This window comes from Alligator mississippiensis, chromosome 1, assembly GCF_030867095.1.
Source record: "Alligator mississippiensis isolate rAllMis1 chromosome 1, rAllMis1, whole genome shotgun sequence".
Classification (NCBI taxonomy): domain Eukaryota; kingdom Metazoa; phylum Chordata; order Crocodylia; family Alligatoridae; genus Alligator; species Alligator mississippiensis.
The window spans coordinates 437,137,706-437,165,688 of record NC_081824.1 but is presented as its reverse complement, the minus strand read 5'-3'; the positions used below and the strand labels follow the sequence as shown (position 1 = coordinate 437,165,688).

General features: G+C 44.9%; 1 protein-coding gene across 1 annotated transcript; it reads left to right on the top strand.

Annotated features, from left to right (window-relative positions):
- Positions 1 to 30: 30 nt before the first annotated feature.
- On the top strand, positions 31 to 26,609 carry RAB39A (RAB39A, member RAS oncogene family). Its single transcript, XM_014600661.3, has 2 exons — positions 31 to 254; positions 26,049 to 26,609. Exons 1-2 carry the CDS (start codon positions 31 to 33, stop codon positions 26,473 to 26,475), a joined length of 651 nt encoding a protein of 216 aa, XP_014456147.1. The 3' UTR covers positions 26,476 to 26,609.
- Positions 26,610 to 27,983: the final 1,374 nt, after the last annotated feature.

Here is a 27,983-nt window from a genome sequence, read left to right as displayed (position 1 = left end):
GCCGGGCCGGGGAGGAGCCGCGGGGCCGCCATGGACGCGGCCATCTGGATCTACCAGTTCCGGCTGATCGTGCTGGGCGACTCCACCGTGGGCAAGTCGTGCCTGCTGCACCGCTTCACCGAGGGCCGCTTCCCCGGGCCGCTGCACTGCGACCCCACCGTGGGGGTGGACTTCTTCTCCCGCCTCGTGGAGATCGAGCCCGGCAAGAGGGTCAAGCTGCAGCTGTGGGACACGGCGGGGCAGGAGCGCTTCAGGTACCCGCCGGCCCCACCTCGGCTCAGCAGCAGTCCCTTCCCAATGCCCCCCTCCATGCAAGGGCCCCCCGCCCCCAGGGCAGCCCCACTCCCAGCCCCTGGCCCTGCCACTGCCCTGGGGAGACGGGAGCCTCCTCCCCAGCCCCCGTGCCCTCCTCCCTTGGACATGCCAGGGCGGGCAGGGCAGCGCCTGGCACAACAGGGAACTGGGCCAGGACTGCAGCTCCTTGGTGCCAGCTCAGTGCAGATAAGAGAAGTCATGCCGGCTGGCCCTCATGGTACTCTCTGGGCTCCTGTGAAGAGGCTCCGGGCTCCACCTGGCAGCAGCAACCCCACTGCCCCCACCCTGGCAGACGCAGTGTGAACAGGATTTGCACTGTCACCAGTCTCCTGCCATCTGGATCAGTGCTGCATGGGTGGTTGCCTCAAGCTTTGGCTTCACAAGCCTCCTGCCCATGGCTGGTAGCAGTGGAGCTGAACGAGCGTAGCTGCTGGGTACTCTGTATAAGTCTCAAACCCCACCATAGGCATCAAGTTGTCTTTTCTTTTCTGGTCAGAACAGAGGAAAGTCAACCCTAAACCCCCCACTGAATACCAGGAGTTAGTTATTCACATGGGCCTGAGCCTGCAAGTGCCCTCTTTGTACCATTCTCCCTGCTCAGTTTTGGTACTATTGTCTGCCACAGGCAGCAGCACAGTGTGAATTCTAGATTGGGTTTATTAACTGGTTTAATTTGTGACCAATTCATCTGATTCGGACTGAGTTATCAGCAGGAGGAGGCTGATTCAGTAACTTATCTTCCTGTGGCATCACACCGTCCTTAAACTGCACACTTGTTGATGACCATTGTGTTTCCAGTATACTCCTGGGTTTGTAACTATAGAGTTAAATTGCAGTCCTGTTTAATGTGTGCAGAGTTGTAGAAAATGGTATTACACACCCCCATCTTCCTTCCTAGCAGCTCCACAGTTCTCTGGCATGGAGCAGAAAGAAGTGGGATCTCTTTGCTTTCCCCTTTCCCTGGATAGGGAGACCTCCAATGCAGCCACAAACTTTCTGGAGACTGCATGAGTCAGACGCTTATATATATATATATATATATATATATATATATATATATATATATATATATATATTTGCAGAGTCAGGCATCTCCGAGATTAGTGAAGAAATCTTCACTAACAGCACCCTGTTAGCATTTTTCATTTTCCTTGTGATTCCCAACAAACAAATGTAAAATACTGATAAACACTTGCCCAATAAATAGCAATCTCTGTAGTTTGGTGTTGCTGGCAAAGGGCCAATATGTTAAATGTCAATGCAATTGACTCAAAGCAATGTAAATAAAAGGAGTTTTGTAGGCATCTTACATTATTCAGTGTGCTGTTGAGGCTCAGAGAAGATGTAATGATGAGTCATGCATTCACTTGTTTTTAAATGTACCCACAACTATATATCCTATACATTCTCCAGTACCCTTCAGATACATACCAGAGGAGATGCTCTGAAAAGTCTGTGCTTTCTTTGCTAATAGGAATTTCCTGACAGCTGGCTTACAAGGAAATTAGGAAAGCAATTGTGTTTAGCATTTCACATTTACTCCTGCAAATTATAAATATTTTACTAAATTATAAACAGTATGTTGGAAACTTGCACATTCTGTCATCTGTTCATTGCATTTAAGTAAAGAAAGAAAGAAAGAAACTATAGATTGTATATAAATTTTAAAAATCTTGTAATACTATAGATTGTAATATAAGTAAAAAATCTGCTTGCAGACTTTCGCCATTTTAACAATCAGACCAGCCAAGCAGGGTGTTGGGGCTGAGGGCTGTTCCTGGCTGTTAATGCCCAGCTTTGCAATGGCTTTGCCCTGCTTTTGATGCAGTCTCCCACAACATTCTTGCAAGCAAGTTAAGGAAGTATGGGTTGGATGAGTGGACTGTAAGGTGGACAGAAAACTGGCTGGATTGTTGGGCTCAGAGGGTAGTAGTCAATGGCTTGATGGCTAGTGAGCATTTGGTATCAAGCGGAGTTTAGGACAAGTCAAGGTACCAACAGGTTTAGGACAGACCAAGGCCCCTGTGCAGCAAAACTTCACCGCTGGGACCTCAGTGTTAACCCATTGTGCACTTGTGGAGAGACACAAACAATGTTGTATATTGTCCCCTCTACAGACTAAGAGGGGACTAAGAATTCAATGACTTTGAATTCAGCTAACAATGAGGCTATTGCTTGGCTTCACAGATTTGCATTCACTATATAAATAAATAAATATTTAAATCAAGCAGAGTGCCCCGGGGGTCAGTCCTGAGGCTGGTTTTGTTCAATATCTTCATCAGTGACCTGGAAAATGGGATGGAGTGCACCCTCAGCAAGTCTGTAGATGACATCAAGCTGGAAGGAGTAATAGATATGCTGGAGGGTAAGGCTAGGATTCAGAGAGACCTAGACAAATTGGAGGATTGGACCAAAAAAAAATCTCATGAAGTTCAATAAGGACAAGTGCAAAGCCCTTAGTGGATTCAGAGAGCCATAGAAAAGCCATTGGACTGTATCAAAAGCAGGGCAAAGCCATTGGAAAGCTGGCTTAACATTCTCTCTGAGGATGTTTGTGTGTAAAGGGCTTCATATTGGCTGTACATCAACCCCCAGTTAGTCCTGGACATTACAAGTGTATTCCCCAGGACAAAAGTATATTTATGCTCTTACTACTCTATTCAAGCTTCTTTTTTCCTTTTTCCTTTCCTATTGTAAAATGCATCGCAACAAAGGTATTGCATATACATCTCTCAACTGTGCTGTGGAATTTGAATCTGGTTCATGGAAATGCCTTTAAATTGTGGAGGAGTATCCTTTGCATTACTTTTCAATTAAAGTGGCATTCTTAATAGGTATTACTTCTGCAAGTGAGTGGTAACAAGTTGTCAGCTGGAGGCCAGGTTTCAGGTAGTGCAGTGATGGATGGTATTATTTTTTCTTATTTGCTTTGAAGTAGCACCAAGGACCTGCAGTCCTGGACCAGTTCCTTTTTGTGCCAAGTGTTGAACAAATGGAACAAAAAAGAATCCCTTATATTAGCACCACTGCTCACCAGGCACTGTTTAGGGATCATTAACACACAATTAACCCTTAAATGGAATGTGAAATACGAACACAGACAACTCAGTGTCCTAAAATCAAAGTCTAACTTTATTAGCACAACAAATATTATCTTAGCAGTTTCTATATTCAACGAGAGAAAAACATTCAGTATAATAATCTCACCCAATCCCAGATATTAATTTGCTCAACAGAAGAGATGGCCAATTGGTTCCTGAAAGCAAAGGATGCGTGGTTGGCTGGGATGGTCAGACAGGTATTGAAGGCTGGATTTATGACAATGACACACTTAACTTTCTTGCCGCCCCCTTTTATGCTTTTCTTTAACTTCATTCCTATGATGACTCTTTGCTTTTAGCTTGATCTCTTTGCTATCAGCATACTGTCCATATTTTATCCTGTCAGAATATGCCTTTGTTCAACAGACCTATCATGAGCACACCTCTTAATTTGGTCTTTTCTGGTGTCTTACTCTGAGCATTCCCCATTGGTCTCCCTTATCACCTTTCATTAACATATCCAATCATTTCATCCCTCTGATTCAGCCCGTTAGTGCCAAGTTCAGTTAATGTGAGCTGGTAACAAAGCCATTGCTATGTTATTTTAGAAGAACTTCTCACAGTGATAAAAAAGAAAAGATACAATAATATAACGAGCACTATGAGCTCTACAAAAACAACAAGGCCAGCTGATAAGCAAAATAAAAAGTTCAGATAATACAAAACTTAAGCAATAATTAAATAAGGCTAAATAAAAAAAGTTTAAACAATGCTATAATTCACCACTCTATAAGCATAAAATATAACAAGCTACCCTAACACCCTACCCCAATTACACTTCCCATCAGCTGGGACAGAAACCTATATAGGTTATGTTTAATGTAGATAAAGCGGCAGTTCATCCTATAGTTCTGACCAAGATGGAATCAGGTTTTTAACCTACAATCTATACCTTGGCCTACCTTTTTATTAAGTCTTCATGCTACGTAAGGGGAACTGCCTTAAGAAAGTCTATATGTGGCCTCTGGTAAAAGTCCAAGGGGAGAACATCTTTACTCAGAGGTTATTCAGGTGGATTAAGGTGCTGTATATTCAAACAGTGAATTATCTGTAGCACAGAGACTGGGGACATTTTGAATCTCATTCTAATCACAATTGCTACTGCCTCAATAGCCCCTTTTTAAGAGTTTCAGTTTCCCATATTGTCACACTATGTTTAGTTTTCACTCTTACAAAGCATTATTCTTCTGATTCAGAGACTCAGCCTTATGCCCAAATCAGGAAAGCAGTGCTTCAGTCTCTATATAATTAAGTACTCATTAGCAAGCAAACTGCAGTAGGAGGACCAAGTTACTATAATGGGAGACTGCAGAGACAGTTTGATGACAGAGAAAGGAAGGTGTTATAGCTGGAGTTCTTGGAATATTTTACCATGAATATTTTACCATGGATGACCCCTATGAGTGAAGTTAAAGGGGTCATATGTGCCAACCCCTTTTTCCCCACCCCTGTGAAATGTCTTTGGTAGTTAGATAGAGCATAGCTAACCTCTGTTAGGGCCTTGTTACACATTGTACTGAGGCTTCACAAAGTGGTAATTAGTGTTAGTTAGCGCTAGGTTGACTTTAGAGCAGTCACACTTTCAGGCAAGCAGGGCCTTGAGGACTGAGATGTACGAATCTTCCCTGCTCCCCTGCCCTCCCGTTCTGGGCTCTTCCCCTGCCCCTCAGGGTTCCACCCTGCTCCTCCACCCCTGGGGCTCCCCCCTTCTCCCTCCCACCTCAGGACTCCCCCCTGGCCCTCATGGCTCCCCCTCCCCCATGTCCCCTGCTTACCTGTGGCTGCTGGCACTGTCCTTGGGGAGCAGATAGGGAAGAGGAACCTGGCCGCTACTGCTGCCACCACCAAGTCACAGCTGCTCTGGACTGTGCTTAGAGAGTGACACCAGTGGCAGTAGTGGTGGCAGGTGGGTTCCCCTTCCCTGCCTGTTCCCCCAGGAAGTGCCACAAGTAAGCAAGGAGACACGGGGGTGAGAATCTGGGGATGCAGCAGATGGTGGGCCAAATCCAGGAGGGTCGGGGGGAAAGCAGGCCAATCTGGTCTAGTGGGGGAAGGGACAAGGAGGCTGGTGGAGGCAGTGGCAGGGAACAGCTGGTCTGATCTGGGCCAGGGTGGAGGGTTAGGGAAATCGGCTGCCGGCTCTGGGCCAGTGGGGGACAGGGGACAAGTGGAGTGTTACACTAAATGTGTAGCCTAGAGTGGCCACATGTTACTTTAACATGAGCTGGGTAACACAGATTACAAATAAATTTAGGTTGGAGTGGTGAAACTTCAAGATGCCAAAAGGGTGCTTAAAACTAGTTTCACATGTTAATGTGAGGACAATCCTAGGGTTAAGAGCTCCCTGAGCCGCCTTAAATTAATATGTGACAAAGCCCTCAATTACTGCCAAAGGTAACAAAAGGGCAAGAGATTAAGCCTGGTAAACATGCAGTTTTATACCAACATCTTTTAGTTAGAGGTGTGATTTTTCTACCACAATACTTGGACATAGTGGACATAGTTATAGTGTTATAAAGACATCCTATACTTGTCAGCTTTTCCCTACATTTTACAGCAGTGGTTCTCAATCTTTTTAGACTCAAGGCACCCCTTGGAAAACATCAGCTCTTCGTTTTCACTCATTTTTTGACTACAGGATAATAATAGAACAAGTCTTCTGTTGCAAAGAACTCGGAAAGACAACAATATGTATTTAACGCTATGTATTCCTATTTGAAATCTCTGAGTGTATCTTTGAATTATATCTGCACACCTAACAATGTTAAACTGGCATGGCACCCTGTGGCACTGTTGAAAGGGTGCCATGGCACCCTGGTTGAGGATTATTCCTTACAGGAATAAATTGTGACACTTTTATAACCATATCAATGTTTCCATGCTCAGGAGGTTGTACCACCATAACTATTGTGATATCATTAAAGTGGTACAATGTGTGTATAGATAAAGCCCCCAGTAAGAATTTTTTGTAAATTAGACATCTATATGGTTAGCAAAAGCATCCATTATAATATTAGATAAAACATTATAAAGGATATAAACTTTTATGCATTGCATTTTAGGCCAGCCACTAATTGACGGGGGCTAGGAAAGGTTTCTCTCTGGGTACATTTTTTCTTAAGTGTACACTAGATTAATAGACTACTGAGTTGATCTGGCAGAGCATTCCCTTTGTAGCTGTTACCTTCTTCAGAGCCTTGCATTCTGTTTCAGTTACAATGGAGGAGCTTAGGGTGAAAGTTGTGTTACAAAAGGAGATGCTAGATATCCAGAGCCAACAGGTAAATCAGAATGTGGGTCTGAATTAGCAGAACTTACAGCTTGGTCAAAATTCTCAAACCTTGGTGACTAAACTTAGGCTCCCAAATCTATCCTTAGGTGCTGAATAAGCATGATATGATTTTTAAAAAATGAGCAGTCCCAGCTCCAGTTGAAGTGTTAGTGCATCACAGTGACTTGTTCCCACATTAAAGTAGAAAAGTTAAATTCCCAGGTAAAAGGAGAACAAACTCCAAACCATATGAATGTGAAATCCATACACAAACCCAGCCAGAGCAGTTTATTTGCCTTTATCTAGGTTTGCAGAAGAACAGTATGGCTAGGAACAGATGCTGTACTTGTCCCTGGACAAGCTGCGCTGTGTTTGTCCCAGAACAGAAATATTCCAGGATTGGCATGTACACACATCATCCTTCTGACCAGGGTTTAGTGAGCAGCTGAATGCTGCTGCTTTTCTGCCATTGATTCAGTGATGCAACCCTGGGATAACCATTCACACACACTTTGCAATGTTCCAGGATAAACTTACTACTTTTTATCCCACGAACAATTTTAGGACTTATCCTGGGATAATGGACAAGGACATCTGAGCCGTTGCACTTTGACCCAGGATAAAGTGGTTTGTCTTGGGACAGATGTGACATTGTTTGTAGCCAAAGTTAGCTCACAGACTAGGCAGAATCATTCTGAGGCATCTTACATTACCTCTGCACTGTGCTCCTTGGCCTCTGCACAGTGCCCAATAATGGGCCTGTCCTGCTTCCAGTTCAGAACCAAGCACCTGAAAAGCTAATGTGGCATGCTGAACCATGATGCTGGCTTCAAAGCCTTAGAAACAAATATTTTGCTATTGTTAGTTTCATAATTTTCTGACGAGAGAATGGAGCTGTCGCAGGGCACTAAGGTGCCTGCTCCTTTAAGGACAGAAACTGCCTAGAGAGAGGGCCCTAGCAGTCAGGCAGGAACCCCACAGGTGCAGGTTACCATGGCAGCAGGAATGAAGGAATTAGCCTGCACCTGCAGGTGGTCAGCTGACTGGAAGAGGGAGGGCCCTGGGCACATATAAACCCCAGGGCTGGGACTAGAGGGCAGTTCTCTTGTCAGCAGCTAGGAGGGAAGGAGCTCTCTTAGAGGAAGCTAAGTGGAGATACTTGATTGCCTGTTATACTTCTGGTAGGATTAAGAGGCTCCAGAAGCTCACCAGGGACCCTGGTCTGCAAGACATTTAGTGCTAGGGTGGAGGTTTAAATGCTTTTAAAAGGACAGAGCGCACTCTGAACTGATTGCATTATGTTATAGCCCAGGGGCTCATATTTTGATTTCTGTTTGTAAACCAGTGGATTGGGCTGAGGCTACTGGGGAAGGAGGAGGCCTTATTGGGGGCCCACTACAGTGTGGAGACCCCAACACCAGTGTGGGCACATTGACAAGGGGGAGAGAAGACCCCAGCACCAGAGGGCATAGTTACTGAGGCCGGACTAAGCTGAGGCCTCAACTCAATGAGACAACATCCGTATAACACCTGTGAGGCATGGGTCATGATAAAGGGGAAGTTTTGGTGTCATGCATCTAGTCCATAAGGCTGGAGGGGTATCATAAGACCCCTCCCAAGTGTGGGGCCCCAATAAAGGGGTGCAGCAACCGACAGGGTTTAGGGGAGACTATCAGGACTATGACTGAGCAGCAACTTGAGGGCAGCCTCCCAATCCATCATTCATCATCCATCAATAAGATGTGGCAGGAAAGATTAGTAGGTGCCCATAGGGCAGAGCCAGTATGGTCACAGTGCCCTAGAGACATCACAGCCATCCCAGGGGTGGCCGCATTGTGACAGGATCTGTTTCCAGTTTGAATGAGTAGTTCTCATTAACTATCTATTTCAGGAGGGTAAGCATGAGTTACTTGCCTGGCCCACAAATGGGCAAGTATTTCATAAGCTAAGCCTGTTTAAAAAGTGTATTAGTCTCATATGCAACTATTTGTTGTGCAGTCATATCTGCAGTGGGGCAATTTAAAGACAGAAATGGAACAAAATTAGATTGCTTGGTTGTTCTGAGTTTCAGACCCATATTTGTATCTGTATAGGTTTTAATGTTGAGTAAATATGAATTGTGTGAAGGGGAGAACTTTATCATAGAGTTAATGGTCATGAATGGTTCAGGTCAACTTCATTTTGCACTGAAAGCAGGAATTCAGGCTTTTGACAGATTGGAATAACCTTCCTAAAATTACATCGTGTGATCTTCATGTAAAGAATTAATGTTTGTGATCTTACAAATAAATCCAGTAATTAGTTTGTGTTAGAATTAAAAGTCAAGTCCTGCAGACTATATCTGAAGAAATAAGGCTGTAGTTAAACTAGGTTATTATATCTAATTTTCTAACGATATATTTATGAGATTTAATGTTTATGATAGTGTGAGATGGGAGGCAAAAGCCACCACAGTGTGGCCCAGACCCTCACCTGATGTGCCCCGGCACTTACTTTAGAAGCTGGGATGAGCAGCAGGCTCAGCAGTTCCACAGCTGCCTGAGCCTGCGTATTGGTGAACACTGGAGGCATGGCTTCCGAGCAGCGTTGGCTGCTCAAAAGGCAGCTGGGGATTCAGCTGAGCCGCCGCCAGGGAGCAAGGAGCAGAATGCCGGCTTGGAGATACCGGCTGTGGAGCCAGTAGGCTCCAACTCCAGCCACCTCAAGAAGGAGCAAGGTGCTTGCCAGAGGACCCTGACCAGTGAGGCAGAGGGCAGCCTTGGGGACCGACAGGGGCAAGGGAGCCCCACTGAGGGGCAGAAGCCACAAGGGATGCCACCAGGGAGCAGCAGGGCTCTGACCAGGGCTCTCAGGCACCATGGCTGGGGATGGCTCCTCAAGCTCACAGGTGTCTCCAGACAGTCCTGTAGTGGGCAGAGCATGGGGGATCATGAGCCCCGAGAAGGGGGAGGTAAATGACACTGGCTGGAAGGACAAGGACAACTGGACCACAGGTCAGCAGGGCCCAAGGAGGTGATGCCAGAAAAGCCAGTAGAGGCTGGGCACAGGGCAGTTGCCTGGACCCACGCTTACTAAGACAAAGGGGACAGACAAGTCACCCCAAGGAATTGAGGGCCCAGAGAGAGAGAATCTCGGGAGCCCAACCAGCAGGAGCCGGTCATTTTCAGTTGAGTTACAGTTTGGCCCCAGATGGGGCAGGTTTAATTTCTCAGGAGAGGGGAAGCCAACCTGGAGATGAGGGATGGACCCCTGAAGATTAATGGCCAGGAAGACCTGTCCCTTTCAAGACAGGCAGTGTGGGAAGACCTGTGGAGAGCAGCATCTACCCAAGCTGAGGACATGGTAAGGGTGGGGTAAAGGGAAGGTTTGGAGCCCCACCAAGACACCCCAGGGCCGAGACCCCTTTGGGTCACCAACAAAGAACTGCCTCCCCAACAACAGCATCAAAGACGTGGCAGGCGAGAAGGCACCTAAACCATCTAGGTGGCACCGAAACTGGATCTCACCCTGAAGTCACTGCGAGGCAAGGCACCAACAAAGAGGGCGACAAAACCTTACAATGCCTACCAGCAACAGATAGTTTATTATATGGGTAGTTTCAAAATCAACAATCACATGATAACTGTAAAGTTGGTACCATTCTGATTTAAAAGTATCCTTCCCTCCAGTTAATTTACATGCAATAGGATTGTAATGATACAGTGGTATGAAGGAGATTGGACAATGTGTCATGAATTCTGGTTGGTAGATTATTTATCCCAAATGTGGTTGATCCTGGAAGATTCTATGTTAATTTGAGCTCTCATACTGGTACAGAATCCTAAAAGAGTCTGCGTGGCATGGCTGCCTCTGACATGGATCACCACTCCCATGCTATCAGGAAAAGCTGAGGAAGGAGGACAGGTGAACCCTTAAATCTCAGTCATCAGGAATCTCACAGCTGGTTCCTCCACATGCACTTCCAAGTCACTGCCTTTCCCACCAACACAGCCAACAAATCAATAGCAAATTAAGGGCCAGATTCACCAGAAGAGTTTAGCTCCTTTGTTCTTGTTTGCCTCCTGTAACAGCGTAGCAGTGAAATCCCTAGAGTCTCCCTTTGCCCAAAGAAGGTAAAGGAGACAAGGGCTTTTTCCTCTTCAACTTTCCTGCCATGCCTTGACGTGATCACATCTTTAGAAGAGGGAGGCTGCCCCAGGGCTTCCCAAGACTGATCTCACACTCCTGAGCTCAGGTGTCTCCAGTCTCTGCCTTAAGGGCTAATTACATGGCCTCATCTCCCCTTGTAGCCACACCCAAGCCTTGCAAATGTTACCAGTCATTCTCTAGCTCTCGAGCCTGCCTTATCTACCCCTCCTGGGCTCTGGCCTCAGTTTCCTTAACTATCACCTGCCCCTCCTGGGCTCAGGTCTCTGTCTCTAACCATCAGACTGCTTCCACCTCTTGCAGGCACTGAACCTATGGCCCTGTATTTTTCACCTCTCCCAGGTGCTGGGCTCCTGGCCTTGTCTTCACCTTTCTCTGGGCTCCAGGTCTCTGTCCTGTCAGTCTATGGTTGTGGCCCTCCTTGGCTTTTGACCCAGATCCTTGAGCCCTGACCCTGCTCCCAGGTCTATTGAGATGACTGGGCTCCCTGGCCCTGGCAGTCTCTAGCTGTGGCTCTTCCTTGACCTTTGGCCCCTATTCCTGGGCCCTAACACCACTCCTAGGGCAGGTGAGATCTCTAGGCTACTGGCTTCTTAGCCTTACTGGCTCTCACCCCTCCTGGGCTATGGGTCCTTGGCCCTATTGCTATGGCCCTGCTCCCTGGCCTTGGCCCCTATCCCACAGGCCTGGCCTTACTCCTAGGCTGGTCAAGACAACAACTGCCCCTACAGTCTCAACCTCTAAACCACCAGTCTTTTGTACCCCAGCTCATGTGCTAATCAGGAGCTGCAGATCTGCTCCTCCAGAGCTCCTCTCTCCCTGGCTCTCAGGAGCAGGCTGCCTGACTAGCTCAGGCCATGAGCTTATATCCTGCTAGCCCAGCCCCCTCCTGGTCAGGTGATTCTCTAAATTACTCTCTGGAGCAACTGCAACCTGCTTCTCCTGCTCCCTGCCTTCTCTTAAGGTAGCAAGAGCACCAAACTTTCTGCAAGCTTTTGGGTATCACAGTGAGGTCTGAGGGGTCCTATGATACCCCAAAGCTTGCATATATCTATACCAACCATACAGTTGATCCAATCAAATATCACCCACAGAAATTTGCCTTTATGGGGAAAACATTATGGGAATGTGATCATTATTCTAAATGACACATGACAAAGCCAACTCTATATAAATTAATTCTGGCTTCATAATGCATGGTTTGGGGAGAAATAAAACATCCCTATATTCTTATCCTCTTACCTGGAGTAGTTGTTAATTCCAGCAGGTGTTAACTGCCTTGTTCATCATGTTAACTGATCGAATCAATCCCTATATAACCTGTCTTAACAGCACCTCCTCTCCTTGTCCCTTTCCCTTCTGTATAAAATATTTTCTTCCTGCCAGTCCATTCCAGTCCATCTGATGAAACAGGCTGTTGCCTACAAAAGCTCATGCCTCTCTAGACTAGATAGTCTCTCAGGTGCTGCCCTGTCCTACTTCCTGCCTGATATAACATGGGTATAATCATTCCTAAAAACACAGTCTGGTATGATTTATATGGCTTCTAATTTATATTCTAAAACAGTGGTCAGTGAACATCCTTTTGCCAAGTCTTACCTTGAAAATAACAATCAATGTCTTATTTTTTAACCTACTTATATTAAACTAAGAAGATAACTTCTGTTGTGAACAAAGTATTTCCCCCTGTTGTAAAGCTTAGTGTAATCAGGATTAATTAGCTCAAACAAGGATTTCTCTAAATGAGAAGCCATGATTTCAGTAAGCATGTTAGGCTCCATGGCTTAACAACATACTAGTATTCTCAATTCAAACTGAAGAGTATGAAATATTCTTTGGAGGGTCATTGTGATTTATGATTATCTTATGCAACAGTCTCACTTTTAACAGAAACCTACCTTGTAATGGTAGAATTCAGAATCAAAGCCATTTGCTTCAGGTTTAGTTACTACTATAGCTTTATTAATCTCTTGAACAGGTGGAGGTTGACTTATTTTACAAGTGTCCTGTTTGACAAAGATTTCAGTTTCTCCAGAAAGTCGTTTTCTTTGTTACAGAGAGCAAGCGTGGTGTGAAGAACAACAAAAGTATTAAATCTTTTGAAATCTTTGGTGCAAAATCTCTTGTTTGAAATCTGAAATGATTGCAGTCTCCAATAATATGAGATCCTTTAGTTAACATAGATAGATATAAATTATCTATCTATCTGGTATATGTATATACATAAATAAACTAATATATTCATTCATTCATTTAGTTTCTCATTAGTTCATTTAAATCCTTCCCCATGTCTGTTTACTAAAACAGTGTAACATAGTCCATTTTATATATATATATATATATATATATATATATAAATTAGTAGTAATTGATGGAAGTCAATCATCATGGTGCCCTGTGACCAGTGGGGACCCCAAGGCTCTGTCCTTGGACACATATAGTTCAACATCTTCATTAATGATGTGGACATTGGAGTCAGAAGCGGACTGGCCAAGTTCGCCGATGACACCAAACTTTGGGGCAAAGCGTCCACACCAGAAGACAAGGGCGAACCAGGCTGACCTGGACAGGCTCAGCAAATGGGCGGACAAGAACTTGATGGTGTTTAACACTGAAAAATGCAAGGTTCTCCACCTTGGGAGGAAAAACCTGCAGCATCCTTATAGGCCTGGCAGTGCTACACTCGTTAGCACTATGGAAGAAAGAGACTTGGGGGTCATCATTGACCACAAGATGAACATGAGCCTGCAGTGCGATGCTGCGGCTAGTAAAGTGACCAAAATGCTGGCTTGCATCCATAGGTGCTTCTCAGGCAAATCCCGGGACGTCATTCTCCCCTTGTACTCGGCCTTGGTGAGGCTGCAGCTGGAGTACTGCGTCCAGTTTTGAGCTCCACAATACAAACAGGATGTGGAGAAGCTTGAGAGAGTCCAGAGAAAAGCCACGTGCATGATCAGAGGTCAGGAAAACAGACCTTATGACAACAGGCTGAGAGCCCTGGGGCTCTTTAGCCTGGAAAGCGCAGGCTCAGGGGTGATCTGATGGCCACCTATAAATTTATCAGGGGTGACCACCAGTGTCTGGAGGAACTTTTGTTTACCAGAGCGCCCCAAGGGATGACAAGGTCGAAAGGTAATAAACTACTGCAAGACCATTTCAGGCTGGACATAAGGAAGAATTTCTTTACTGTCCGAGCCCCCAAGGTCTGGAACAGCCTGCCATCAGAGGTGGTTGAAGCACCCACATTGAACACCTTCAAGAGTAAATTGGATGCTTATCTTGCTGGGATCCTATGACCCTAGCTGACTTCTTGCCCTTTGGGTGGGAGGCTGGACTCTATGATCTTCTGAGGTCCCTTCCAGCCCTAATGTCTTAATGTCTATGAAAAAATAAAAATAATATATATATGTGTGTGTGTGTGTGTGTGTGTGTGTGTGTGTGTGTGTGTACAGGCAACCCCTGCTTAGCGATCTTAATTGGTTCCAGAAAAACCGAATGCTAAGTGAAACCCATTTTCCCCATAGGGTTTAATGTAAATAAATATAATTGGTTCTGCACCACCTGCCAGCCCTGGCCCTGCCGTTCCCAGCAAGGCACTGCGTGGGCTCCACCAGGGAAGGCTCCTCCTGGCTTCGTTGTTTCACTATCACAATGGCCCTTGCAGGCCTGTACCCGCTGGCCACCAGCACACCTATGCACGGACCCAGCCACCCCACCTGCAGGGCCTGAGTTGGGGACCCGCCCGCCCGGGGATTAACAGCAAGAAGGCAGCAGGGCTCCAGACAGCGTGTTGGGGAAGCTCGGGATGGTGTCCACGCCCTGCGGGTGAGTGCATACCCGGAGCGAAATGAGTCACGGGCTGCAGCCCAGGGGTGGGGGGCTCCATGGGCTTGGCCCCACTGTGGCCTAGGGCAGGGGACACTACACACGTGTCCTTGAGCACTGGCTTGAACAGGCCCAGGCCCTGCACTCGTGCGAGCCCTGGCCTCAGGCCTCGGGCCCCATGCTACTGCTAGTCCGGGCCCCAAGCACCAGCCCACCCCCTGTGCTCACAACACCTGCCCACTCCTTCTTGCCAGCACCACCACTCCTCCCCGCCCACCGGCTGCTCCAGCACCACACGCTGGAGCAGACCCCGGGCCCATGCCACCGCACCCTGGGCCCCTCCGGCTGCCACTCACCGATTCACTTGACGACAATGCCACTGCCGCTGCTGACACTGCTTCTCCCCACCCACCGCACTGAGCGTTATAACAAAATGCTCTGCCTGCTAAGTGAAACCAGGTAGGTATTTTAAATGATCACTATAGCAAAACTGCAGTAAGCAGGGATTGCCCATACATACATACATGCATGCATACATACACACATACACATAGTTATGTGTGTGTGTGTGTGTGTATGTACATAAATACACTCATTTGAATGAATGAATGATAAATAGATATATAGATATATTTGTGTGTGTGTGTGTGTATATATATATATATATTATTCATTTGTTCATTTAAATTGGTTCATTTTTGTGTATATATACATATTTACACACACACACACACACACATACACACACATATATATATATATATAGTAAACCAGTCCATGTTTAGAAAAAGCACAATGGCTCTTTGAGTATCATAACTTGTAACTGATTTACATGAAGTAGAGAAGAAAGATTCCTTTTTTAAATAACTACATTTAAATCAAGTGTGGTCATCCTGCAGCATGTGTCCCATAAGTGACATGGGCAGCGTGTGTGAGTGGCACATGGCAAATCAGGAGAGGGGAAGGGAGTGCAATGGTAGATAAGGTAAGGAGCAGAATGCTAAGCAGCAAATCAGGCAGGAGAAAGGGATTGGAGTGGTATCCAGGGAGGATGCAGGACTTAATTTGTGGCCCACCAAAAAGGTCCCATCCCCTGCTTGTTTTTCTAAATAATTACATAATTGCTTTTCTAAATAATTTTTAGACCCTAATAACTTTTGGTTTAACACCTACTTAGTAAAAATATTTGGTATCATGGCTCTAATATAATGTTATAGGCTATGGGTATAACTTAAGTCTTCCATTCAAAATAGCTGTATGAAACAGTCAAGTTTCTTTATGAAACAAGTGCCCATGCTCAGGCACATGTTTCTGTCCACAACAGAAGCACATACACGACTAAAGGGACGTTTATGAAGTGTGTCCATTGACAGTTGTTTTGTGAAGAACATGTGTGTCTGTGAAACAATGGGCAGAGAAGCTCAGACAAGCTAGGTGAGAAGGAACCATCAGACACTGCCTGCATAGAAACAAAGGGTATGTTCCTGAGAAAAATCTGAGAGAATTTTGAGGCTGAGTCTTTCCTGAAATAGGCTTGATCAGGACATGCAAATGAATGAAAACAGACATGGGGGAGGATTTAAATATCAGGATGCAATTTTATTAACTTAATGTACCAGATATTTATGTAGGTCCAGTGCAACAGTTATAGGGTTTCCACCATTTAACCCATAAATTAGTGTAGATTCTCCTCAGGCTACCCACTGGATTTAGCAGTCTCTTGAAACCTGATAACTCCTCCGGCCCCGCAGGGAAGAAACTACCCCTTTGGGTCCCTGATAACAAAAACAGGAGATTGGTGAGACTTATGACAACCCAGAAACTCATAACTCTATTTATAGTGAGGGTGGGCAGGGCAGCCAAAGGGAGCAAGAAGCTTCTAAAGGCCTGGATAGTAAGGTGAAGGAGGCAAGGAGCCAGTCAGCTGCTTTCAGCATCCATTGGGAGACAAGATACCTTGCCAAAGAGGTGTCTTTCCTTGCATTTTCTACCTGCTTCAAGGCTCTTCCTCACTTGCCATCCAGTAAAGCCTCTCACCTGATGAGACAGATGGGCGGCATGGAATTGTGTGCAAAAATCCTCTCTTCTTGTTTAATTTCCACTGGGTGCATTACACAAGATGCTGACTGCACAGTAGCCCGATACTACTGCGCAGTAGCATCGCGCAGCAAAAGCCATGACGCAATGCTACTGTGCAGTAGTATTAGGCTACTGGGGTGTAGCATTACATAAAAGGTGTTTGCTGGCATTACTGCACAGTAACTCAGGTTACTGAGCATTTATTTAGTGCTTGTATGAACAAGTACTAAATAAACGCACAGTAATGACTGCACCGTAGCATCTCATGTAGACACAGCTACTGTATTCCAGGAAACAGACCCTTGTACATTCTTTTAAATCAAGAGTACTTCAGATGTGACCCCACCATCAATTTCTCTTCCTTGAAAAACCTGCAAGATCCCAGGTTCTTGGCTAATCACTCCAGCCAAAAGGGGCACCTGTAATGCTCTAAAAAGAGAAAACATACTGCATTTCAGTTCAATAACAGTAGAGTCTGATCTTCCAGCACTTGTCTGAGCATAAGTAATGATGGCAATCACTGTAATGCTTATGAAAGGGTTGCTTTATGCTCTTTGCAAACATCAAGCAGGTAGTCAGTGGTAGTCATGAGAAGTTCGGAGGTATAATTAAGCTGTTTTATTTGAGAGCTAGGCAGAAGAGAGGTTTGAGAAATAAAATTAATACCAGAATAAAGTCTAAAAGATATAGAGCTGTATCCAATAAAGGAATTGGGCTCTTCCTTGCAGATAAGATAGTTTGGCTATTGCTATAATTTATATAAATAAATAAATAAGTTTAACATCTGATTGTAGCAGGTTTGCCCCCTGAAGTTGGCCTTGGAGCCCCCTGGGCTAGGGACAGACATTAAACATAAACCAGCTTAAGTGATCAGAAACTAGTTTAAACCTGTAACTGAACAGACATTCAGTGCACAGAAACCAGTTTAAAAATGGCTAAAACCGGTTTGAGATAAACCTGGTTGAATATAGTAGCAGACTTAACTGATTTAAGTTAAGTCTGGGGTTTTCTTAACTGATTTAAGTTAAGATCCTGGGGGTCTTCAAGAGGAGGTTAGACGAGTATCTAGCTGGGGTCATCTAGACCCAGCACTCTTTCCTGCTTATGCAGGGGGTCGGACTTGATGATCTATTGAGGTCCCTTCCGACCCTAACATCTATGAATCTATGAATCTATGATTTGGCTCAAACCAGTTTACCCAGATCCCTTCCTGGTTTAAGTTAAACCAGACTCCCCCAGAATCACAGCATGCTCTCTGGGCTGGGCTCTCTGCTCCAGCCCAGTCGGGTTGGCCCTGCCCCTCTGCTCCCCAGCTGGAGCAGGGACAGGCAGAGGCAGCGGTCTGGCCAAGGAGGGGTTTAATTCCCATTCTCTGTCCTACCAGCAGGGGCCTGAGCCGGATTTTCCAGGCACTCCCCCCTCATTGCTGCAGCAGTGGGGCACCATGGCTCCTGAGGCAAAGGGGGGCAGGGAGGAGAGTTAGTCCGCCCTCTACCAACACTGGCAACTGGGTCTGCCTGCTGTTGCCACCACACTCACTCCCTGCAGGGGAATAGGCTCCCTGCTGTTCTCTTCCCGGATGCCAGAGGGAAGAGGAATAACCCTGTCCCTGCCCCCGCAAGGGGCTCTGTCTGGCCATGCCCCTGCCCCGCCACTACAGTGGGAGGGGGCAGGGTCCTTGTTGGGGGCAGCAGCCCCTGTCATAATGTCACGGAGCAGGAGCCCCTTCCCGGCCCCTCGGTTCCTGGCCTGAGCAACTGCAGACATGTGCTTGCAGTTCCTCAGTCCAGAGAGAATATTTCTCCTGTTACAAACTGGTTCAGCCTAGGCAGGTTAGACTAACCTGCAAAGGTTGAATCAATTCAGACTCTGTCTTTTTTAATGTCTGTCCCTACCCCTTGTTAGCCCTGTAAAACCTGCCTCATTTCAGCTCCTCAGTGTACTACTCCCTAGCTATCTTGCCTGCTAAGTGTCCTGCTAAATAATTTCACCTTATCGCTTATACTTTCTTGAAACATGTTGCTGTAAATAATTGCTCATTGATATTAAATCTATTCTAATATTTGCAGGCAGTATCTCCACACATCTGCCCTGGTTAGTTGTCACTTAAGCAAACTATCATTATTTAATAAATCCTTTCTCACAAGTTATTTTTCCAACCATTCTAAAAGATATAGAAAAAAATAACCAATGTTTCCTTCATCTGTTTAAACCAGTGGTTTTCAAGCTTTTTAGGCTCAAGGCACCCCTTGACAACCTCAAGGCACCCCTTAGAAAAAGCCAGTTCTTAGCTTTCACTTGTTTTTTGACTACAAAAAAACAATAAAGCAACTCTTCTGTTGCCAGGAACTCAGAAAGCCCACTACAGGTCACAGTGTTTTTAATACCATGTGAAAACTCTGGCTTTATTTTGTGAATCATGTTTGTGCACCTAACAGTGCTAACATTGTGCAACACCCCACAGCAATCTGGTTGAGACTCACCGCATTAGACAATGCTATTTCATATGAAGTCCCAATTACAGGTTGCTTTTTTCAAGCATTGTTTGGTTTCATAAAAATATTTATGGCCAGACCCTCACAGGGCGCATCCAGACAAGGACACACATGACTCTTGTCCTGTCTCAAACCCCTTTGAGATGGGGCAAGAGGCATGTGCAGGAATGAAAAAATGTTCCCATGCTGCAAACTTGCAGCACGGGGAGAAAATTAGACTCCTGGATATAGGGGTCTAAAAAAAATGGAGTTTAAAAAAGCGGGGCAGGGCATGGTCCTGGACCATGCCCTCAGGCAACTGGAGGCTGGGTCCTCCACGGAGACGCTCTGGCTGCCAGAGCGTCTCTGTGGTTGGCCCCTCGCCCTGGTGCTGAACCACACGATAATCTCATAATCATTCTGCTTTAATGTCCTCTTCTAAAACCCCTTGGTCCTCCCATTCTAATCTTGGCAAATGTGCTTTAATTAGGTATTCCTGTATTTAGGATTTGCTGGAACTAAAGAATGCAGATTCTTATAATAATTTGCAGATGTTTCATGTATGGCTTTTGAGCCAATGCTAAGTCATTTGGAGCTCTCCAGCAGACAAGTCGTATCATTTTATTGTTCTCTAATTTTTCTTAAAGTATTTGCTAGTAGTCTGTCACTTTTGTTTTTGCTTTTCATAATGTAGCTGGTTTGAGTATCAAAGTGCTTTTTCTCCCTTTTTAGTTTGTAACAAATCTAACTTGGTTTTAGTTTCTGTTATTTTTATATGCTGTGAGTGATTAATCTGATATAATTTTTACGTCTTTCTACCTCACTAGTCAGATTCTGCATTTCCCCTCTTCTATACTTTCTAAGATAAGACTCTTTTCTTATTAGATTGCCTCTGATTATGTCTTAAGAGCATCCCATGAAATATTATTTTTAATTTATATTATTCTCACTGAAATACAGCTTGATTTCCTCTCTAGTAGTTTGGTCTCTTTCCTTGTCATTCAATTGTCAGGTTTTCACTTTTGGGTGTTTTCTCCCAGTCTCTGATAAATAACTATACCGGTTGAACCAGACTATTCCACCTTATTTTTTTGCTACAGCACTATTAATTTCTTGGTAATGATTTGGAAAGCAGGATAATATCAATTTGTATATTTATTTTGTGTTGTATTGAATAAAAAGAGATATCTCTTTCTTTTGAAACTGCTGCCCCACCAGTCAGTCCTAGCTCACTAGTAATGTCCAGCAGTGGCATCAGATACTGGGCCCACAATGCTGCAGCTTGTGTGGCATCATGTTGTGCCTCCTGCAATTTGGCTAGCATAATGCAAATGGCAGCATCACAGTCCTCGCAGTGCTTCAGTAGGGCCAGGAGCTTGTGCTGCCAAAGTATAGAGTGCCTTTGGATTAGAGTGGTCAGAGCAAGGATTTATTGGGTTCCACCGCTCATCATCTCTAGGCAGCTGCTGGAGAACCAATGCCCACTGAACCAGTTGGTCAAGGAGGGATTGGAATTTGCATCCTCACCTCACTTCAGCCAATTATTGCTTTCATCTGTGCTCAACTGTTTTTAGCCACTGTCAGAAGTATGGGAGAAAGTTCCTCCAGCACACCATGCCAGGAGGCCTGCTCACCAGCCTTCTAGCAGCAGAGCACAAGCTATGCATGTAAGGTTCATTGTAAACATCATCACGTGACTGTTCAGAACACATTCTAACTTTAATATCATATACCGGTCACAGACAGAAGAGACAATTTTCACCCACAAAAAGCAGTCTATAGCCATGACCAAAGACAAGCACATGGCTGCACACTGCTTCAAAAATGGCCGATTGGGTGAAAATCTGAACCCTCGTTGCATTAGTGTCACTAAATAGGGTGTCTTCTGTAACTTCTGTCTGCACCGCCAGCTGGCCTGTCACCGTTTTCAGGAAGGGGCAGGGGTGGGGGAAAGGGAGCAGAGGAAGTTTGAGCTGGGGGTTTATCAGCCCTGCTGGAGGATGGGGCAGGTGTATTGGATCCCCTACAAAGCTGGGGAGTCACTCCAATTCACCCACCCCACCCTCCAGTGCTGGCTGGGAAACCCCAAGAAGGAGCTCCCTCCCTTTACCCCCTCCCATTCTGAAACTTTGCAGCCCTCCCACAGAGGAGGGGCAGTTGCTTGCAGAAACCAGCACAGGCTGGCAGCCAGCAACTAGATTCCCCTTCTCCTGGGAACCAATAGTGAACTTATGTTTGTTCCAGGGGATCAGTTGTAACTCAGAACACTTCCTGCAAAGTGTTCTCAGTTACAGCAGGGAGCTGCACTTCTGTCTAGGGTCACCACACATCCAGGTTTCCCTAGAGGTGTCCTCTTTTTTTGGCTCCCTGTCCTCGTGTCTGGGCAGGTTTTTAAAATGTGAGCAAATGTCCAGGTTTTTGCTTGGCTGCTTGGGGCTGGGAGCAGAGGGAAAGATGATTGGCAGTCAAGGGTCATGTGCTCTGCACACAGGCCCCAGCAAGCTGCTCCCAGGAGAGAGAGAGTGAGAGAGAGAACATATGCACAGCAGGGCTGGGGGGGGCAGGGAGCTACGGGTCCAGAGTGCAGGGCACGGGCAGGGCTGGAGGCCAGGGGGCTGAGGGTCATGGGTGAGGGGCATGGGCAGGGCTGGGGGACAGGGGCTTAGGAGTGAGGGGCAGAGGCAGGGCACAGGCCTGTCATTGCCCCTCCCACAATCCTATACTCCCCTCTCTTTCCCCCCCTTCCCCCCCCCCCCACAGATGTCCTCTTTTTTGATACTGGAATTATGGTAACCCTACTTCTGTCTGCACCCTGAATCTGTGACGTTCTAACTTTAATGCCTCATAACAGTCCAATGATTTGTAATTGTTGCAAGAGAATGTGTGATAATGTCCCTAGATGTTTTAATCTTCTGAGGTTTCTGAGCTCCTCCTGCCTTCCCCTTTATGCATCATCATATCTCCTGTGCAAACAAACTTAAAGGGGAAGCCCAGTCTGTATTTTATTTTTGCTTCTCAGAGATAGGTTGTAAGCTCTTTCAGTTCTTGTGTTTTTTCTTTAGAATAAAATATTATTTATTTTGTGAAATCCCCCCAATTTAACTGCAGACAGATTTCTCTTGATCTTCTCTTAATCTGTTATTTTACCTCAAAATATTACTATCTTAAAATTATGTCTATAGGCCTATTTGTGTTGAGGGGGAGCATGAGGAGATCCATCCATTCTAACTGTGAATATTAATGGGTTTGTCTCCAGTTCTAAAAGTTTAGGATGGGCTTTTTTAGGAATTTAGTAAGGTCACCTGTCTACCCTTGCAGGAAGAATTTTGAATTTTTATGTTGTTTCTTTGTTCACTCTTGTCACATCTTCAGTTGTTTCTGTGAGCTCTTTTTGTTTTTTCTCTCTATCAGTTTAATTTTGTATTGGAGTTATATATTGGCTTGAAGGCTTTTATCCAAATTTTTTTCAGTGTCTCCCAATTTCTGCTATTGCTGCTCTAATTTTATCCAACTTTACTTCTATGAAGGAAGTGAGAGACCTGAATTCTGCTATGAACTCACCATTGTCATCTGAGAAGAGCTGCTTTAGCTTCTTGCTTTTCTACCTTGCTTGCTTTATTTCCACCCACACCAACCATCTTTGATCCCTTCAGGCTCTGGTTGCTGTTTTGCAATTGGTTCTTCTTATAAATTCCTTTGGAATAAATTTACCTGAATCCAAGATTGCTTTGAATTTAAGACAACCCCCCAATAATTTGATTATATGCATAGAACAATATAAATTTGTTATACATTTCCATGCATAGGGTCTAATTATTGGGAGGTCTTCTTAAATTTGTTCCCCACCAATACTGTGGTGGGGAAAGCGAAAGGGAGTAGGCAGGCAGCCTAACCCGTGCCCCTTGCTACTCCCATCTGTCCACATATTCCCCCAACCACTTGTCCCCCTGAGGCCACCACTTATGATATGTTTGCTCCAGCTCCAGCCTGGGACATGGAGCACATGGTGGCTGTGGCCCCAACCCTAGCCCCAGTGAGGCAGCAGCAGCTGTGGCAGCTCCAGCCCCGGGGCCAGAGATGGAGCCAAAACAGCTTCCTTGATGTTGCATGATCTCCCCTGCACTCCCTTCTGGCCTCACACTGTGCAATCTCCCCTGCCCCCACCTCCACTCAGCATACTCTCCCTCCATGCTCCCCCACTCTCACTGCACAATCTCCCTATATTCCCCCAACACTGCATAATCTCTCCACAGTCTCCCCGCTCATTTTCTCCCATCCCCTGCACCACACAGTCTTCCTCAAATTAGGGTCAGAGCCAGAGCCACAGCAGCCACCCACCTTGAGCCAGTACCTGAATCCATAATTTGCTTCTCCCCCTCCCCACTCCATATTGAATGGGAAAAACCCCTTATCTTCAAGTTGAGTAAATAGAGTAGCTTCTCATATCAGTTACCTTATGTATGGCTGCCCTCTAATATTTAAGGGCACATGTTTCTAATAGGGGTTAGGGATATACAATGCCTTTGGATTATGCCAGATTCTCCTTTCAGTTCTGACTTTAAATAGCCATCTTCCCCAGTGACACTGTGGGCACATCCAGAGGAGCCCGCATGTGCCTCTTGCACCATCTCAAACTCCTTTGAGATGGTGCAAGAGGCACATGCAGAAATGAGAAAATGTTCCCAGCACAGCAAATTTGCAATGCGAGGACAAAAGTAGACCCGGACTGTGCCCTAAGGCAAGTGGCAGCTGGGTCCTCCACAGAGATACTCTGGATGCCAGTCCCACCTGGCCCCACCCCCCCACCTGCCCCCAGCCCCCTCAATCTCTTCCCGACCTGACCCCATCCCCCCACCCAAGCATCCCGGCAGTTTAAATAAAACAAACAAAAGACCCTGGCATTCACTTACCAGCAATACAGCTGCCAGTCGGGGTCACTGAGTGCCCCCAACACAGCGCAGGGCTGGGTGACAGCCCCAGCGGTCCCAGCCTGGACCCTGCTGCCCCCCACTGCCCTATGCTGCATGGGGGGCCTCCCCCAGCCCCTGCTCCTGGGGTGAGTAGAGCCTTTTTTTTTTTCTTTTAAAGTGCCAGAGGCGGGGGAAGGGGGGGAAGAGGCACAGCCATCAGGAGCTGGGGGTGCAAGTGGGGGCTGGGGCTGGGTGGGGCAGCCATCGGGGGTGGCTGATTGCCTGGCCAATTGGGGCCAAAAGGGCATGCTTTGATAGTTCAAAACAGGCCACCACAGCCAGAACATCTTCCAGGCAATAGCTGCCCAGATGGCCAGGCAGGGGTACACATGGCAGTAGTGCTGTACAAAAGCCAACCCTGCATCCACAGCCCATTGTTAGCTGGCCCAGAGGGGCAGATGCCTCTACTGGCTTTGTAGTCCCCATCCAGGTCTGGCAGGTGACAGCAGGTCACAGCCAGGCAGCAGCCCCCACTGCCAGACTGCTGCAGTGGGTGGAGAGTGCAGGGAACTCTCAGGGCTGCTGCAGCAGTCCAGCTGGCACAAGAGGTAGTGTCCCCAGGTACCAATTGGCCGGGGCCCAGAAGCTCCTGAGAGCGAGTAGCCCTGAGCTATTTGACAGGGCAGCTTTTTATACTGCTGGGGACAGCACAGGTGCTGGCCCCGAGCTCTAGTTCCTCCTGACTGCAGGTCCAAGGTGGAGTCAGGCAGGGTTATTTTGCCCCAAGTGGCACAACTTGCCCCACAGCAAAGTGCATGTCCAGGCACATGCGCTGAGGCAAAAAGCCCCAGTTCAAATTTGCACCGCTTCTATTTGAGCTGCTGCAAGCGCATGTGGCTGCATGTGTGAACGTGCCCTATGTGGCTCCCTCAAAAGGTCCTTTTTACTGGTTTACCATTTAAAAGCTAACAAAACATGTTTGATTCTAATAAGAATACTTTTTCACTTAGCAACAAATCTGTCAAAGGTTTTGTACCATATTCCCCCTTCTTTTCTAAATTAATAATGCAATGTCTCTTAAACCTGTGATTTTCGTAGTACATCCTCACAAATCAACGCTGCACATTGAGGGATTGTGATGGATGAACAGAGGGGAAAGATGGTAGAGCTCAGTGCTGAAAATCTCATTCCATGCCAGAATAATTGCAGTCTAAAGAGTTTTTGAAACCATATATCATAGATGAAAGAGGCAAATAAATATTCTAACAATTTTTTATTTGTCCAACTGACTTCTTTCTTGGCCAAAATTATTTAAAACCTTCCTTTCTTAGTTTCTTCACTGTTTACCTCAGCAAACATGAATGCCTGACAACATGGTAATTTGTAGAAATTTAATCTCAGAGAATTGGATTGAAAGGATTACAAAAAAATATCTTTGTGTATGACTCTCTTGGGTCCTCACAAATTCAACAGTTAGCACAGGCTTAACTATGGAACAACTCACATGAACAAAATTAAGCATATGAATGAGTAGCATATGCATAAGTGTATGCAGGACCAGGGCCTTCACTTTAAAAAATATTAAGCATAAGTATTCTAGCATTTTACTTTTCATGTGCAACACAGTCAGTTTTGCCAGAAATACCTGTTTCCAAAGTAAGTAGTCATCCAAAACTGACATCAGCAACGTTGAATTTAAAAATTTTGAATGAAATGTCTTTCGCATTTGAGAAAATATGAAAAATGAACACTGTTATACAAAAGTAATTAATAAATTCTGGTAAGTAAGCAAGAAAAAAGAATACAAAATAAAAACCATATTGCTACAATGAAATGTAAATTTGTTTTGGAAATGTATGGAAACATTTTATTACATTCCTGTTTAAACTTTCTTTTTTTTCTTTCTATCCCTCTCTTCACTTTTCAGATCAATAACACGATCTTATTACCGCAATTCTGTTGGTGGCTTACTGGTGTTTGACATCACAAACCGGCGATCTTTTGAACATGTGAAAGACTGGCTAGAAGAAGCTAAAATGCATGTACAGCCTTTTCGAATTGTATTTCTGTTAGTAGGACATAAATGCGACTTAGTGTCACAGCGACAAGTTACAAGAGAAGAAGCTGAAAAACTGTCATCTGACTGTGGGATGAAATACATAGAAACCTCAGCAAAAGATGCCACAAACGTTGAGGAATCATTTACGATTCTTACCCGAGACATATATGAGCTTGTCAAAAAAGGAGAAATTTCTATACAGGATGGATGGGATGGTGTTAAGAGTGGCTTTGTTCCAAATGTTGTACATTCATCAGAGGAGGCTGTAAAGCCTAAAAGACGATGCAACTGCTAAATTCATAGCATGCCAAAGAACACATCAGGTGTTCATAGAATGATGCCAACATAAATAATTGTGAACAATAATTTAAAAGAATGTATTAGATCTGATCATAAATTGATAATTTTGTATCATTCTAATTCATAACTAATTTCTTTTATAACTTCATGAAACTTAAATTCTTTTTTTTTTTTTTTTTTTTTTTTTTTTTTACACAGTACAGTAACTTTGAGCAGTCTTCAAGAAAAGAAATTATATGAAAGGAAAATGAATGTTATATGCCAGATATTGAGAAGTTGCAATAACCATCATGATAACATCCTCTTTCAGGCTTCATATTTTAAATAGATTATAAAATCAAGCCTCTGACCATAAGCTAGGTTCTGACAAGGCTTGAATTCATCCAATTTAGTTTTAGACAGGAAAATATTAAAACTTATTTTTTTTATTATCATTCTTTACTTTACGAAAGACAGCTAGGGTTTAAGAATTCTGTAAAATTTCATAATATGAATAAGACTGAAGAAAGCAAATTGAAAGGATGTTTTGATAAGACTGTGAATACAAGCCTTACTAAAGAAAAAGAATGTATTAGAGAAGACTACTATATTTGTATATAAAATGGAGAATAGAAGAAATGCAGTTTAGTATGAAATATTTTCTGAATCACCAGTGGAACTAGATGTAACACAACAAAGAGTAGAGCTATTATTCAGTATGCAGATAGAATGGATTTCCCAACTCCAAAGATACATGCTGTAAAATGCTTATCACAGCTGGTAGCCTAACATTTGCTGGGCCAGATCCTCAGCTTGTGGAAACCAGCATATATGTAAATCCAGAGGGATACACTGATTTATACACTATGAAAACTTCCCCTTAGCTCTAGAGAATCATTCTATTTCTAATCAGGAGTAAAATGCAAGAACATATTTAGGGCTATGTGCTAAAGGCACTTATGCCCAGATTATGGAGAGAATAAGGATTGGTTTATTTAAGAAGTGGTCCACAGAATAAAAGATGTTGGCAGTTTAGCATTTGGGAATTGAGATGTTGGGGGAGACAGTTCATAAAATAATTCCTCTCTCATGACAGCCACAGAATAAAAAGTTTGAGGATCCATATTCTGATAAACAAAGAACACAGAATAAATTATGATGACCAGGGGAAGATTTTGCAAATATACTGCATTTAACTGATTTGGGGCACACCTCACCATTCCAGTGGGCACAATACAGACTCGCTTTGTATAAATATGCCCCTATGTGTCTAGCATATAAATGCCAGAACACACAATCTCTCTTTTACTTGGGGGCATTTAGTTGGAGTGCTCACCACCTGTGAGTTAGCTAATAGTTAATAAGGATGAACTGCTATCATACAGTTTTTCAGTTCCAGTAGCAGGCTGTCATACCTGTCAGGTTTAACTTTTTATTTTGACAGATAACTATCATAGCAATTCTGAGGAAAATGTATAACTAAGCTCTTCTAAAAGCCTCTTGAAAACATCCTAGGGTATATAG

Coding starts and splice junctions, on each gene's coding strand:
- RAB39A (XM_014600661.3), top strand. CDS start 31: ATGGACGCGGCCATCTGGATCTACCAGTTCCGGCTGATCGTGCTGGGC. Junction 255..26,048: donor GCGGGGCAGGAGCGCTTCAG/GTACCCGCCGGC, acceptor TTCACTTTTCAG/ATCAATAACACGATCTTATT.